At 38.6% G+C, this 14,285-nt stretch overlaps 1 protein-coding gene across 1 annotated transcript in view; it reads left to right on the top strand.

The window, feature by feature from the left end:
* Positions 1 to 14,285, top strand: part of FREM2 (FRAS1 related extracellular matrix 2) — a 123,910-nt gene that overhangs the window by 90,956 nt on the left and 18,669 nt on the right. The window contains exons 12-16 of the mRNA XM_042014230.1: positions 898 to 1,028; positions 1,943 to 2,101; positions 3,007 to 3,310; positions 5,863 to 5,994; positions 6,615 to 6,946. Of these exons, the coding sequence (XP_041870164.1) occupies positions 898 to 1,028; positions 1,943 to 2,101; positions 3,007 to 3,310; positions 5,863 to 5,994; positions 6,615 to 6,946 (1,058 nt within the window). The remainder of the gene's footprint in view (positions 1 to 897; positions 1,029 to 1,942; positions 2,102 to 3,006; positions 3,311 to 5,862; positions 5,995 to 6,614; positions 6,947 to 14,285) is intronic.

Here is a 14,285-nt window from a genome sequence, read left to right as displayed (position 1 = left end):
CTTAGCAAGGACGTCCCTTCCGGGACTATGCTTGCTAACCTATGACAGTCCAGAACATCTTCTCTCATTGATTATCTTCTTGGCCTTCTCTGCGGGTTTCACTGAAGCTGCAAAATTTCCACTGTAAAATTCTCACGGGTAAATTCTGACCAATTTCAGGTCTGACTCTGTGAGGCCCCCAGACCAGCTGTCAGCCTCATCAGTGCAGCAGTTTTTTCCCTTCTTTAATCTGTTATCCCAGAGGCACAATCATTGTCACTCCTGGGCTTGGCCTTGACCAGCCATGGGTCCATCTCGGAGCCAGCTGGCATTGCCTCTGTCAGATATGGGGGAAGCTTCTGGCAGCTGCTCGCAGAATCCACCCCTGTATCCCCCCGCTACCAAAGCCTTGCCACGCAGACCAAATAGACTCCATTAAGATTGAACTTTTTATCACCATGACCTATGAGGTTTTTTCACAATGATTTTCAAAATACAGTACTCTTGTGTAGTACAGATTTGTTCCTTATTTTTTGTATATACCATTGTATTTATTACATTTTGTTGGAAAAAGACCTGACAATACTATTTATTTAGAATTCTTCAGTCTTTTGGTCATTCACATATGTTACTAACATTTACGTAATTAGTCACAGATAATTTTCAAAACATTAAGTTCCATTAGACTAAATCTTGATCTTTGCAAATCTCTTGATGTTAATGTCTTATTTTCAGTGATTTCCACGTGTATCCACTGCTATTCATTATTATTATTATTTGTAGCATCAAATAGGTTAAACTAAATTTCCAAACATCTCTAATTCAAAAAGGTTGAGTGTTAACTGCCATCTCTCATGTCTGGGCCTAGAATCACAGCTTGTTTTGAACAATAGATTTAAGTGTCTCATTATTTTTCAGAAATTGAGTTTAAGGAGGGTGAAACACAGCACTTTGTGGAGATCGAAGTTCTCTTCGATGGAGTAAGGGAGATGAGAGAAGCCTTCACTGTTCACCTGAAGCCTGATGAGAACATGGTTGCAGAAATACAGGTAACAAGCTCATGCATAGTCCTGAACAACAAAATCTGATAAACAGACTTCTTATTTACTTTCTGGTTCATCGTTTTACTCTTCTGTTAAGATTTATTCACACCATCTCGGCTTGTATATTAGAAGACAGAAAGGGTCATCCCAGCTGTCACAGTAACACCTACACAAAACAGTTTGTCATTAAGGCAATAATGTTGATGGGGCCATAAGGTCAATGAAAGACTGAAGCCTTCAGGATATCGTTCTAGACATATTCTCCTCATATAATCAGTCTTAGAAGCTGATGTCCTCTTGGAAACACTCTCTGGCAATACAATATAATCCCTATGCTGTAAAAAGAGTAATTTCGGGTGAGATACGACTTCTGCTGTCAAAACCATGTTAACATTATTCTTATTGTGTGAGATGAAATAGCCACACATTCTTGTTATTTAGCATTATATTTTAATTTAAACAGTATATTCCTCTCATTTGGCATAAAATGTTCTTGAAACTCCCTGTCTGCATCATCAGTGTCACACCATGTATCATCTGACTCCAGACAGCCAGACAGAAGAGACACAGCCTTTGCAGATGACAAACACCCCATTTCCACCAGACATTAAAGCATACAGTGCTCTTAGAGGGTTCTACCAGAATACTGAAGTGATAACAAAAAAGCCGGGAGACAAGGTTAAAGGTCTGGGATCTTCACTGTTCTGAAAAGAAAAATTTCATTTTAGCTCTTCCTTTTGCACTCTGCAGTGTACTTTTGGTGCCTCAACCCTTTCTCAATAGCTCATCCAGTTGAGGTTTTAGAACTTCTTTTGGAACGATGTTTCAAAGGCTAGACATATTCTGATCAAGGTCCAGCTTGAATCCCCTTGTTTATTTAAATTTTCACAGGGAGCTGTTTCTGTCCTTTTCATTGCCAGGCAGCCAAGGCCATTGTTTACATCGAAGAAATGAACAGCATGGCAGATGTCACCTTTCCCTCTGTCCCTCAAGTTGCATCTCTGTTAATATATGATGATACTTCTAAAGCCAAAGACAGAACCAGTCCCATTGCTGGCTATCCTGTCATCTGTATCACAGTGAGTATCTCTGTGGAAAAATGGAACAAAATCAGTATATGGGTTTTGTTCAGTGGATTTTAGGCACCCAGTATCAATCCATATGGTGGTGAGTCACACATCTTAGTCACACATATTAGTTCAAGCTAGAATTATCCTTAGAGCTAATCTAATTTGTCTGCATAATGAATCCATTTTCAGGAGGACAAAAAGCATAGAAAGATGTTTCACTTGTTCCTCACTAAGAACAGTTTGATATTGATACTCACACTGTGTTTGTGATTGCATGACCTTACTATTTCCTGCGTTATCCTGCCTTAATTTGCAGAGTTTAAATCACTGGAGATAACAGATGAGCCATTGTTTTCAATGAGTACCGCAGACTGAAAAATGAGTGCTGAAGGAATACAGGCTTCTTTCTTTTTTTTTTCACTAGCAGTTTTGCAACTGAAAAGTTTACATAAATATTCATGTACCTTGAAGAATGTTTTTGTCCATCTTCAATTTGTTTTTCACACATTCCTTTTTCACAGGAATGTCACAAGTTGAATGGTTCTTCTAAATCAAAAAAAAAGATCAAAGAAAATAAATCTTGAAACACAGAGTATATTTGAAGAATTAGATCAAAGGGAGAAGTTCAAATTAAAGTAGTACATGGGAGTGTAGTTTGTGTCTTCATAACTATGCCATGCTTTCACCTATAAATCAATTTAAAATAATTTTTTTTTATTTCAATAAGCGTAATTAGATACACCTTTTAATCCACCCTAACAGTGCTAAAAACATCACTGTCAAAATAGGGTGATTTCTTATGAGATTTACTGGGATTGTCAGTTCCATGTTGTTGAGTTTTGTGACTCTTGATGACTTAGAATTCCTTTGCCGTGAATCAAATAAATCCTTAACACATCTGCCTTGTTCTGCAGGCTTGTAATCCTAAGTATGAAGACTTTGACAAGACTGGCTCTATATGTGCCAGTGAGAACATCAATAATACTCTGACACAGTACAGGTGGCTTGTGAGTGCCCCCACTGGCCCCGATGGTGTGACCAGCCCCATGAAGGAGGTTGACTTTGACACCTTCTTCACTTCCTCTAAGATGATTACACTCGACTCCATTTACTTTCAAGCCGGTTCTCGTGTCCAGTGTGCAGCTCGTGCTGTGAATTCAGATGGGAATGAGGGTCTTGAGCTTATGAGCCCTATTGTCACTATAAGCACGTCAGAAGGTAAGACATCATCACCTATTGCGAAATTCACAGGTCTCTTTTGGATCCCAAATTCAGTCCTAACAAAAGCTGGTTACATGGTCAGGCATTTTAACATTACAGTCTCAGCTTTTCTTCTGTTGTTCGTAGAGGTGATGCAAAACTTAACACAGCAAAGCATTGTATAAAGAAAATGTTTTTCCTCTCTCCTGCTTCTCCACATCTTTAAATAATCCACATGGCAAACTTGTATGTTCATGAGAACAATATATAACATGCAATGGAATTAGTGAAACCTGGTTTCTGCTGGCTTTTGAATATAACTGTAGAAATGATGCAGTACAGTCTCAGCTCTACTAGACATTGGAGAATCCACATGGGAGTGACATATGAAAGCCTAGCCAGAAGAAAAACCTCATTTGGCATTCAGGCCTCACTGAATGCCTTAGAGTTGTTGTCCTCCTTGACTAAAGACTAAAGCAACTGGTGTCCAATAACAGAGCATGGACAAAATTTTTCCCTGGTCAAAGCAGTTATAATTACTCATCCTTCTTCTGTCTCTGATACTTCCTTTGTATCCCCTCTGATCCTTTGGCACCTAACCAATGCTGAACTGGTGCTACATTCTCTCAGCCAGCAGAGTTAATGTAGTCTACCTTCTTTGCCCAGCCAGCTCCTGAAACTTACACTGAATATCATTATGAAGCAGAGGTGAAGCACTGACATGCACACGAGTACAGTCTGACAGCACAGGCTATTTTGTTAGAGAAATCACAGATACTTTTGTTTATTGTAGAATATGGAGAATGTGTAATTATCAGCAAACAAGGTCAATTGCAAAACACTGTCTTTTATTACCCTTCTGCAGCCTTTTGGCTCTTTGTGTCATTTTTGCTGCTTTTGTAGCTACACTAACTCTTGAAGTTTGTGTGAGATAAATGCCATGATTTTTCATTTGCAATATTGTTTTCATTTTCTAGGCCTTTTCAAATAAATACTTTGGTTAAAACATATTTTCGACTAATTTCGGCTTTAAGAACTTTGAGGAATGGAATTTCTCTTTACCCCTGTCCTTTATTCCACATTTTGACTGTAGACTCAAGTCATCTTTGCACTAATCAGGAATCCTACACCCTAAAGAGGACTCTGCCTAAGGGTGTTGTCTATGAGGTGCTCTGTAGTGTGTGTTAAAGACAGACAAACTTGTGCTGTGTGAGCTGGTTTTGTTATATGAAACAGACTGGCTTTGTTGGTGTTATAATGAATTATTTGGATTACGCTTGACAAATTAGCAGAGCTAATTAGCCCAGGCTCAGGACTGAGTTATCATGCATAAATTACTTCCAGTACCTGAGCTCACTTCTGATGTGGAAGGAAAAAAGTGCAATGAGCAAAGCAACCTGCCAAAATCCTGATTATTTTCCACTTTGAGGATGCCTGACCTCCAGTGCATAGACCAAATTCTCCAAAGGAAGACAGATTGTGAAAAAAATTGCATTTAGTCTCTTTAGCAATGTTATTTGCATTTGAGAAAAAAACCCTGAAATCACCAACCAAACCAACCAACCAACCAACCAAAAAAAAGCTATCATGTGCAGAAAAGACATTTTGTTCCCTCTTGACAGAAGTTTCCCACTTGGAGATACTGAGCAAGATGAGGTCCACCAGAGCCAATAAGCACTCCAAGAGGAAGGCCCTGTGTCCTGTTTTCTTGAAATCCCTCAGGAATGGGCAAAGAGAATAGTTTTGATTTTCCATAGCTGCTTGTTTCTTACTTAGACTACCTTGTGATCCTTTGGCCATCACATGACAAAGTGGCCAGAATGCACACACTTCTGCATTGAACTATGCAACTAGAATTTGATCATATGATTACAAACCTAATTTTCTGGTCCTACAAACTGGGACTAATACTGGAACACATTGAACTAACACTGGAAAGGATTACCAAAATAAGTTGCACATTCTCCTTGGAGAAACTCAAAATTCAAATTAACAAGGCCTTAAGCAACTTGATCCAGCTTTGAAGCTGGCTCTATTCTAAGCACAGTATTTCTACATTTCCTTTGACACAATTTTTCTAATTACATTTTTGTTACTAATGGATCAGGAGGCTCATAAAGTTCTGTGAAGTCATATCACAGAATGCCAATCCAGTGCCAAAACCAACTGAACACTGGCCAGGTATCTTCCGTAAAACTTAGGGTGGTGGAAGGAGTTAAAACATATGCCTCTGAAGACCTCTGTAAGAACGTATGGAACTTGGCACTGACTTTGCAAGTAAGGTTGGCACATACAACTGGAAAGGCACAGATGCAATATCATCACCGTGTTCTGAAAATGTGATCCTGTTGATCAAGGAATGATTTTTGTTTGAATCCTCTTTTGCATAAACTCCTGTCGAAACCTCTGGAAAATGCTTCTCAAAGTGTTTACTATTCATTCAAGAAAATTCTCGTTGTTCTGGATACCTGTACAGTGGAAGAAAAGTACATCTAAAGTAGTGCAAGGAAAAAAGTACAGATTGTTTCCTATGGACTTAAAGTAAGGTTGCTTTCTCTTTTTTCCATTAGGTCTTTGTCAGCCTCGTATATCAGGAGTAGTTGGAGCAGAACCATTCTCTGCCAAACTGCGCTACACTGGCCCAGAAGATCCTGACTATGCCAATCTCATCAAACTGACAGTCACAATGCCACATATTGATGGTATGAGAAAATCAGCTGTGGAGTTAAGAAAACTTATACAGTATGCTGTTATTTGAGCTACTTTATTGGTCATATTATTTTAAATAGACAAAATAATAATATAATCTTTTAATGGTGGGACCAAAGAAAAATGTTATGAATGAAAAAGTGCAGTTTGCAACAAGGTGCATGAGTTACTGTACTGATACAGAGTCTCTGATGTGAAGAAAAGCGCTTTCAGATTAATTGCATAAATTACATAAGTTGGGTTAGACCTAAGCTTTGTAAAACTCCTTTGAAGTGCTTAGAAATACACCATTTAATTACTAGGTGCTTGTGAAAAAATCACACAATTTTTTCATTTAATAATATTTTGTAATATTAATATGCTGTATATTAATATATTAATATGTTTGGAAATATTTTATTTGTCTTTTCATAGTATACAGGCAATTATTGTGGGTAAAATTCTCATACGTACTTAACATATCAACTTTCTTTGAATTCTAAAGTACAGTAACTGTTGTAAGTACAAAATACAAAAGCACTGTATAACAGGCTTAATGTCTGACAAATTTTGGCTAAATTAAGCAGTTCTGACAACTGACATTTAGTGATAGTGCTATAAATTAATGTTTTAGGCATGCTGCCTGTTATTTCTACAAGAGAGCTCTCCAACTTTGAGCTGACACTTAGCCCTGATGGAACTAGAGTTGGAAACCATAAATGCTCCAACCTGTTGGATTACACAGAAGTGAAGACCCACCATGGTTTTTTAACTGATGCTACCAAGAATCTAGATGTGATTGGAGAGACCGTTCCCTACCAGTACAGCCCAACAATTAGAGGCTTAAATACCTTGCGCTTCTACCGCAACCTGAATCTGGAAGCCTGTTTGTGGGAGTTTATTAGCTACTATGACATGTCTGAGCTCCTCACAGATTGTGGAGGCACCATTGGGACAGATGGACAGGTATGAAACTGGTTCTTGGTTTTGTAGTGTGTTCTTATACTATTTCCCTTATAATTAATCTGTGGTAGTAGAAATAAGAGAATAATTTGGTTTGAATTAAATTTGCTATGATTTTCTCCCACTACAGGGGTATTTTGGGACAAACCAATCCCGCTTTTACTGTATAGTGAACCAGCTTATTCTTTTCTTAAAATGAAAGCCTTCTGAAGAATTGCTTTTAGCACATAGGTAGCCCTGGGTTCTTTAATATTAGTTGTGGTATGTCTTAAAAAGCAGTTTTCAAACATTGTGAAAAGACTTCTTACTAATAGCAGTGGACTGCAGTCCTACCAGCAGCTTGGCTTTGCTGATCTCTTGTTCACTGGGTAACATGACCCATCAGTGCAGACAGCACAGTGGTCTTGCATTACCCAGCAGAAAATAACTTGTTCAGAAAGCAAAAGAAGCTGCCAGTATGGAATGGCTAAAGAACAGAGCTGTGAAACTGGTTGGGGAGTTAAAAGCAAGAGATTGGAGAGACCTTCAGGTGTAGTTTGGAAAATGATTTCTAGAAATCCATTGTAATGTGGAAGCAAAAGGGTACAGCATTTCTTCTGGAGCAGTGACAGTGAAATTAATCCCTGTCTCTTCCCTGTATAATTACTGTATAAACCTGTCTGATCCCACTTAGGCTCTGGAGTACAGTGGCTGTAACTATGAAGTTTATGTACATAAAAATATATTTGGGGAATAATGCTGCAGGCTGGAAGAAGGACTCAGAGAAGTCTATCCACAGCTAACTCACTTTCCTACACTAGGAATACACAAGCATTCCTTGTTGAACCACTGTGAAAAGAATGAGCCTGCTTTGTGAAATGGCCTTAATTTCTCTGCTCTTTTGACATTTTGCCAGGGATCCATCTTCTGTGAGACCTCAGTAGACTTATTTGCACAAATTCTTATTTTGTTAGTCCCAAATGGCATAAAGGTGATGTGGTAAGTGCGTCGTTGCCCACAGAAACATAGAGGCATGTGCAATGAAAGACCTAATTTACTACTAAAAGTGTAGTCACCAATGGACGCAGATATCTAATCAGCTAAACTGTTTTTTTTTGTTGTTTTGATTTTGTTACAATTACATGCCTAAAGTCCACCTTACTCTGTGGGTGTTCACAGGTAATCACACAGTCAGTTTGCTTGACAGGAAATTGTACCAGGAGCTCTTCAGCACTTGGCTAACTTCCCAACATTCTGCCCCTCTTAACTAGAGATCACATGCTCTAAATCAGAAGATGAGAACAAAACGAAGCTACTGCCCTTCTCAGATACAGAGGCCTTGATGGATATGTCATTTCAGTGCTTTGTTATCAGTTCTGGTTCCTTGTCTGTTCCAGAGACCAGTTCAAGCTCTCTGCCTTGATGTTGGAAGCTCACTGTCCAGGATCTGCTTAGGCTTGGCCTCTTCTGAAAGCAGATCCTCCTACAGGTGCATTCCACTAGATCTATGAACCTGTCAGAGGGAAAGGGCCGGCATCCAAGCGTGGGATGTAAACCTTACACATTCCCACAAGATAAAACTGACATCAGTCTTCACTGTTCTTAGAATGATTTAATTTCTTCATTTCTTTGACTCATCATTCCTTTGACTATCTCCTTATGCCCAGGCAATATGCTTATTGCATATATTGTTATTTCCCTTGCAACACAGCCATAAGCACATAAGCACACAGAACTTGAAGCACCTGTAACTATGCAAGCCACTTCTCCCTCGGTGAAAAGGAAGGAAGACCTGGTATGCATCTTTTCCATTTTAAATACTTCTGTGTCCTTTAGAGAAAAGGCTGAATAGCTGCACTAGACAAATGTGTATCTAAATAAAAACTATTTATGTCTGTGTGAATATAAACAGAGGAGGAAATAAGTACCATTCCAATATTTCAGTAAATTGGAAGAAGCTGTATATTCAGTTTTGGAGGACATGCATAAGTGGCAATGTGGCCAGAGAAGAGAGCTGTACTTTCCTTAGGCTTCAGAAGTATTATGTACTTTTTGTTAGCTCTCTCGTTTACAAGGAGAGAGGGATGAACATGAGCTGTGAGAGCCATGAAACTGCAGCTGAAGTCATCCTTTAGTGCCTTCTGGGTTATGGATAAAAGGTTACAGTGTGTTCAGTGAAATATCAAGCTGAATTACTTCTAGCGGTGAAGCATTGCCCCACAGCTGGTATGCGCTTCACTGCCCTCCCTGTTTTCCCCACCTCCATTTAATTCTTCTCCAGGTTTGGTCTTTATCTTCACATGACCCCCTCCAGCTGAGAGGGGAGGCAGTCAGTGCCCTATCTCTGTGGTTGTCACCATTGTTGTTTTTTTCTCCTTCAGTGAACAATTAATAATCCTCTTCTGTGAGAGGAAAGCTGGCAGCTATGGTTTTCACCATTTTTTTTAGCAGACAAAGGAAGCTTAAATTCTATTATACAGACAGAACAGATAAATAACAAAAACACTCTTACCACATCCTGCTACCACTGCAAATTTAATATCTTGAATTTACCAGATACTTTGGCTAGATCTTTAGGTTCACACTTTTGTTTCTTGATTCTAGTTCTCCAGTACCTGTATGGTCAAACAAAGACAGCCATGTTGATTCAGACAGAGAGATTTCACAAAAAGAACTGGCAATGTCTTAAATGATGTGGACCTTCACTTTATGGGAGCTCCTGCTATGGTAGGGGAAGAAGATGAACTTTAGTAAGCAAGAAGTGAGGTGGGAGACCTCCAGCTGGTGTAGTTCTTCTGGCACAGCTCCTAGTGTTTGCTGAAGGCTGCAGCTGTCTTAGCCAGTTCCCATGAACTCATGAACTGTCATAATACATACAGAGAAGGTCTTCGTTTTCTTTTTTTTTTTTTTTTTCCCTTTGAGGCCTTTTGATTGTGACCCACTCTCTTTCTCAATTATTCTGTGCATGAGCAAACCCTGTGTGAGCTAGATGCAGCCTTCCTTTCAGTGTACAGCTTGACGGTTTGTTCCTGGGGTCTGCCCATAGCTGAGAAACCAGGCATTTATGTATCTAAACATGGACTAGATGTGCAGTTTAAAGAACTTCTATTTAAAAATAAAGACCTGTTCCTCTCTAAATTTAGCTAATTAATTTGGATTAGAGATCTGTCCTTGTTAAAGTTAAGGTCAGCTTTGATGATTAGCAGTTTTCTTCAGGTCAACCTGCAGTCAAAGTCTGAAATTCAGTGTCTGCATTTGGATATGTATAGGCCTTAAAAAGGGGGAATTCACCTACTTGAGGGCAGTCTTCCAGTATTTTCAAGTAGCTAATAAAGGCTGGACTTTACTTCATGGGGACATTGTGAGAGTCAAGTACTACAGACATCTCACATTCTCGAAACACAGGTTCTAAAACAATGACAAATATTCATGAAAGGAAGTGCAAAAAATGAGACAGTGAAAACCGAGACAGTGAAAACCGAGACAGTGAAAACCAAACCAGTGACCATACTTCAATAAAGTGTATATTGAAGTGTTGGCCTACACTTATTTGATAGAGTGTGAAGTATCATTTCATCTCATTTCCTACTGTTATAACAGTTTGCTATATCCAGGCCGTTTGGCATATGAAGGCTTCTGTGTGGTTCTGGCCAAGTATTTTTATATGGATGTTGCTTTCCATAGTTACAGTCCATTTCCAGACTTGGAATAGGGAAGCAAGGAAATTACCATTCACGCTAATTTTATTAACAACAGCTTGTTAATCAAGTCTTTTACAGGAATAAGAAGTTGAAGAACATATATTAAAATACTTGAATGTGTAGATTTATACCTTGAAACTATGGTAATTGAGTATAGCTGAGCAGTTCACTTTTTTCTCTTCAAAAACTAGTTATTTTTGGCCCAAACTGAAAATGTCTTTCTTCCAAAATGTTCAGTTCACATTTATGCTACACATGTTATGGCACTGAGCATTTCAAAATCCCATCTGCAGATTTTAAAATCACTAATGTACTGCTGCACCTTATATGAGGCAGCTTGCAGAAGGTTTTTATTACACAGAAACAGTATATTTCCAGCTTTACTGGATCTAGTTTTACCAAAATCATACTTTAAGATGAAAACTCACCTATTTTGAAAATCTCACTGGATATTGTAAAATGCAAACAGACAGAAATGTCTGTTTTCAGATTTTTGTATTCACTTTAGCCACCCAGTCAAGTTTAAGAAAACTCTACAACGCATGTTCCCTTGATATGGAACCTCACTAAAAGACAAACATTTTTTCTCTAGCTGCAAACATGTGCTTTTAGTAAGCTGTGAAGAAAAAAAATACTATAAAGTGAATGCACCAGCTGCGTAATAAGGTCAGAGGTTAAATTTTTTCAAGGGACTGGCGTTTCAAGGCTGTATTGCATTCTCTTCTCCATTCAGACTTCTTTAAACAAACCTGCTTTGCATTTCACCTGTGACCTACCTGTCTGGGTGTCTTCTTGGGGCCAAATCTTAGTTTTGCCATACTGACATTGTGTAAACAGTTAATTGATAACATTGTTAAGCTCGTGTGACTCAAATTCACAGACATAGCAAGTAAATGAAATAGAAAATGAGACTTAGGGTAATTTGGAAAATAAAAAGACAATTTTGACATAAAGTCTGTTTCATTGAGATACATAAAATAAAACATGAACATGTGTTATTTCTAATGTCTGATTCTGATTTTATCAGTACTATCACTGTACACACACACTCTGACTAGTTCTGCCCTCTGGAAATGTAAGGCAGCTAAATAAAGCACACTATAAATGTAGAACAGAGTCCATGCCCCAAACCCTTTACTGAAAATATTTTTTATTGTAGATATTCTAAATTGTTATGTGACGGATGCTCAAAATAGTTGTGTTTTTTACTTAATGAAGTTTGACAGATTGCATCTGAAAGGGGAAGAAAAGAAAAACACTTACAGAAAGTCCCTTTAATACTTTCTAAGTCTTAAATGGAAATTGTCAGTATTCTAAAACAGACCTTATGCTCTGTGATAATTTATCTTACCAAAAAAAAAAGTATGAAGCTCTACTTCTTAGACCAATGTCCAGTATAAATCATGTTCTTCTCTCACACACGTGAATTTTGAGGTACACTGATGATTTTTTTTCTAAATTTTTCCAGATATTATCTGTAAGAGTCTGTTCACTGCTTGGAACAATTTCTGTCTTCTGTCTTCTCAGGTTCTCCAGACCTGGCATTGTTATGGAGTATTAGACACAATTTCCCCAGTTCATCTGGGGTGTAGCTGTAGTCTGTATTTCTCTCCTGGTATCAGAAGACTAAAATTCACGCCCACTTATTATTGTTTAAAATCAGTGTTAACAAATGTAATTTTGTCAGTGCAATTGGTAAAATCTTCTGTGCATAGGATGCATGGATACATAATGCACCTGTCCTGTCCCTCCACAGCAGCTAAGCTGATCCTACACTTACACAGCTCTAAGTTACCCTTTTGGTTTCATCAGTGTCACATTGAGATATAAAATGAACAGCTGGCTACTCTCAATAGGCTTTGCATGCAGTGCTGGAAAAGAAAGATAACTCAATGGAAAGAATGTTTTCTGGTGTTTGTCTAAACAGCATTATTAGGAGGGCTGGAGAAGTCAGACTCCTCCATCTGTGTAACACATTCCATCTATTCATTTGGGGGGCGGGGAGGTGTCTGCTCACTTTGCTTTCCTCCGCAGTTGACTTCCTCTTTATTTTATTTTCACTCTATCAAAAAGATCCTTTCATACAGCATGTCTTCAGATTTTTCTCTTCTGCCTACAGAAGAGTAGATTCCCCCTTGTAGGAATGAGAGGCTCTTAAGAGTTTTCATTTACTGTTAGAGAGAATTATTTATTCAGTAATTCTCTGACTATCAGTGTTGTAGGTTTACCTCCACACCTGCAAATCCATGAGTGCCTGGAGAAGGGTTTGTGTGCATAAAAACTCAATGAGCTTTTAGAAAGAACTCCTGCCTCCCCCTCCATGCCATGAATCACATGTAAGGGCAGCAATACTGATGGAAGCACATGAGTACACAAATAAATTCCCAGGCTGAGGCAAGCAGCCCTGCTGCCCAGACACCTCTTGCAGGTTTTACTAAAAGGGAAGAACCTTTAAATTCTACAGTCCTAGAAACTGAGAGTTTCGGATTTCCACACAGAGCAGTGGTAATCTCAAAGGAGCAGTGTTTCTGGCAGATTTGCCCCAGAAGGGATCTTGCTACTAGATTTCCACCAGTACAAAGAAGCTGAGCTCTCTAACACTATGGTCCCATTGAATGGTGGCAAGAAAACCCTAAAATGTGGCTTACAAACCTCATTAATGGATTGTTTTTTATACAGTATACCTGAAGAGCCAATGATACATTGAAAGTCAAGAAAAGCCTTGGAAGGAGGAGTGGTTTTTTAGCTTGATATGTCATAAGGTACTGAGCTAGAAGGAGTTTTGTGCATCACTCTATCCAGGCCACTGTCTTAAGTCTATATGGTATCACTCCAACACTAGTAAATTTAATCTAAAACTTAACAGGATTTCATGGCCTCACTAATCTTGTCATATGCCACCACACTGAGGGCTGGAAACTCTTCTGATTTCTAGGCTGTGTTTGACATGGCCATCTTAGGCCCGTTTGTTCCCTTGTCAGCATTATCTTTCATCATCAGTGGCCCTTCTCTGCACTCAGTCCTCTGATGTATATAGACAGCATTCTCAGTCCCTCTCAGCCTTTGTCCTACTGGGCTCAACAACACGGCTATTTTAGACTCTTCTCATCAGATAGTTTTGCTATTCCTCTGATTATGTTGATTTCTTTTTCTGCAGTCTACAGTGCAAATAAGACTTTTTCAAGCATGGATGATCAAAGCTGTTCCAGATAAGCTCTCACTAGTGCTCTGTATAATGGCATGCATGCTTCTAATTTCCACCCCATTCCTCTGTTTATCTTAGGATCATAGCACATGGAGAGGGGTAGGAAGGTCATAGTTATGATGTGATCAACTCACCTAACAAAATTTCTTTCCCCTCAATTGTGTCTAATGAATGTCTTTCATTTCTACCAGAAATCCCTGTGACTGGTTTCTATTACCTTATACTTCAAGCTATAAGATTTCATCTCACTACTATTATTCTAATTCTCAAGGTCATTAAATTCTCACTTTGATATTCTAGTCTCTATCATTAAGCATTATGTGTGCTTCTCTTTAAGAAAATAATGGATATCTATTAAATCCTCTTCCACATACTTCTGTCTCTTCCTTGTAAGCAAACTAAATTTCAGGTCTCTGACTTCAGTGTCTCATTCTTACTGTACAGCATGCCGATGTAG

The sequence above is a fragment of the Corvus kubaryi genome, unplaced genomic scaffold (assembly GCF_017639235.1).
Source record: "Corvus kubaryi isolate FWS band 111438036 unplaced genomic scaffold, C.kubaryi_AGA036_p1.0 split1-65, whole genome shotgun sequence".
Taxonomy (NCBI): Eukaryota; Metazoa; Chordata; class Aves; order Passeriformes; family Corvidae; genus Corvus; species Corvus kubaryi.
This window is presented reverse-complemented; position numbering and strand designations above follow the sequence as displayed.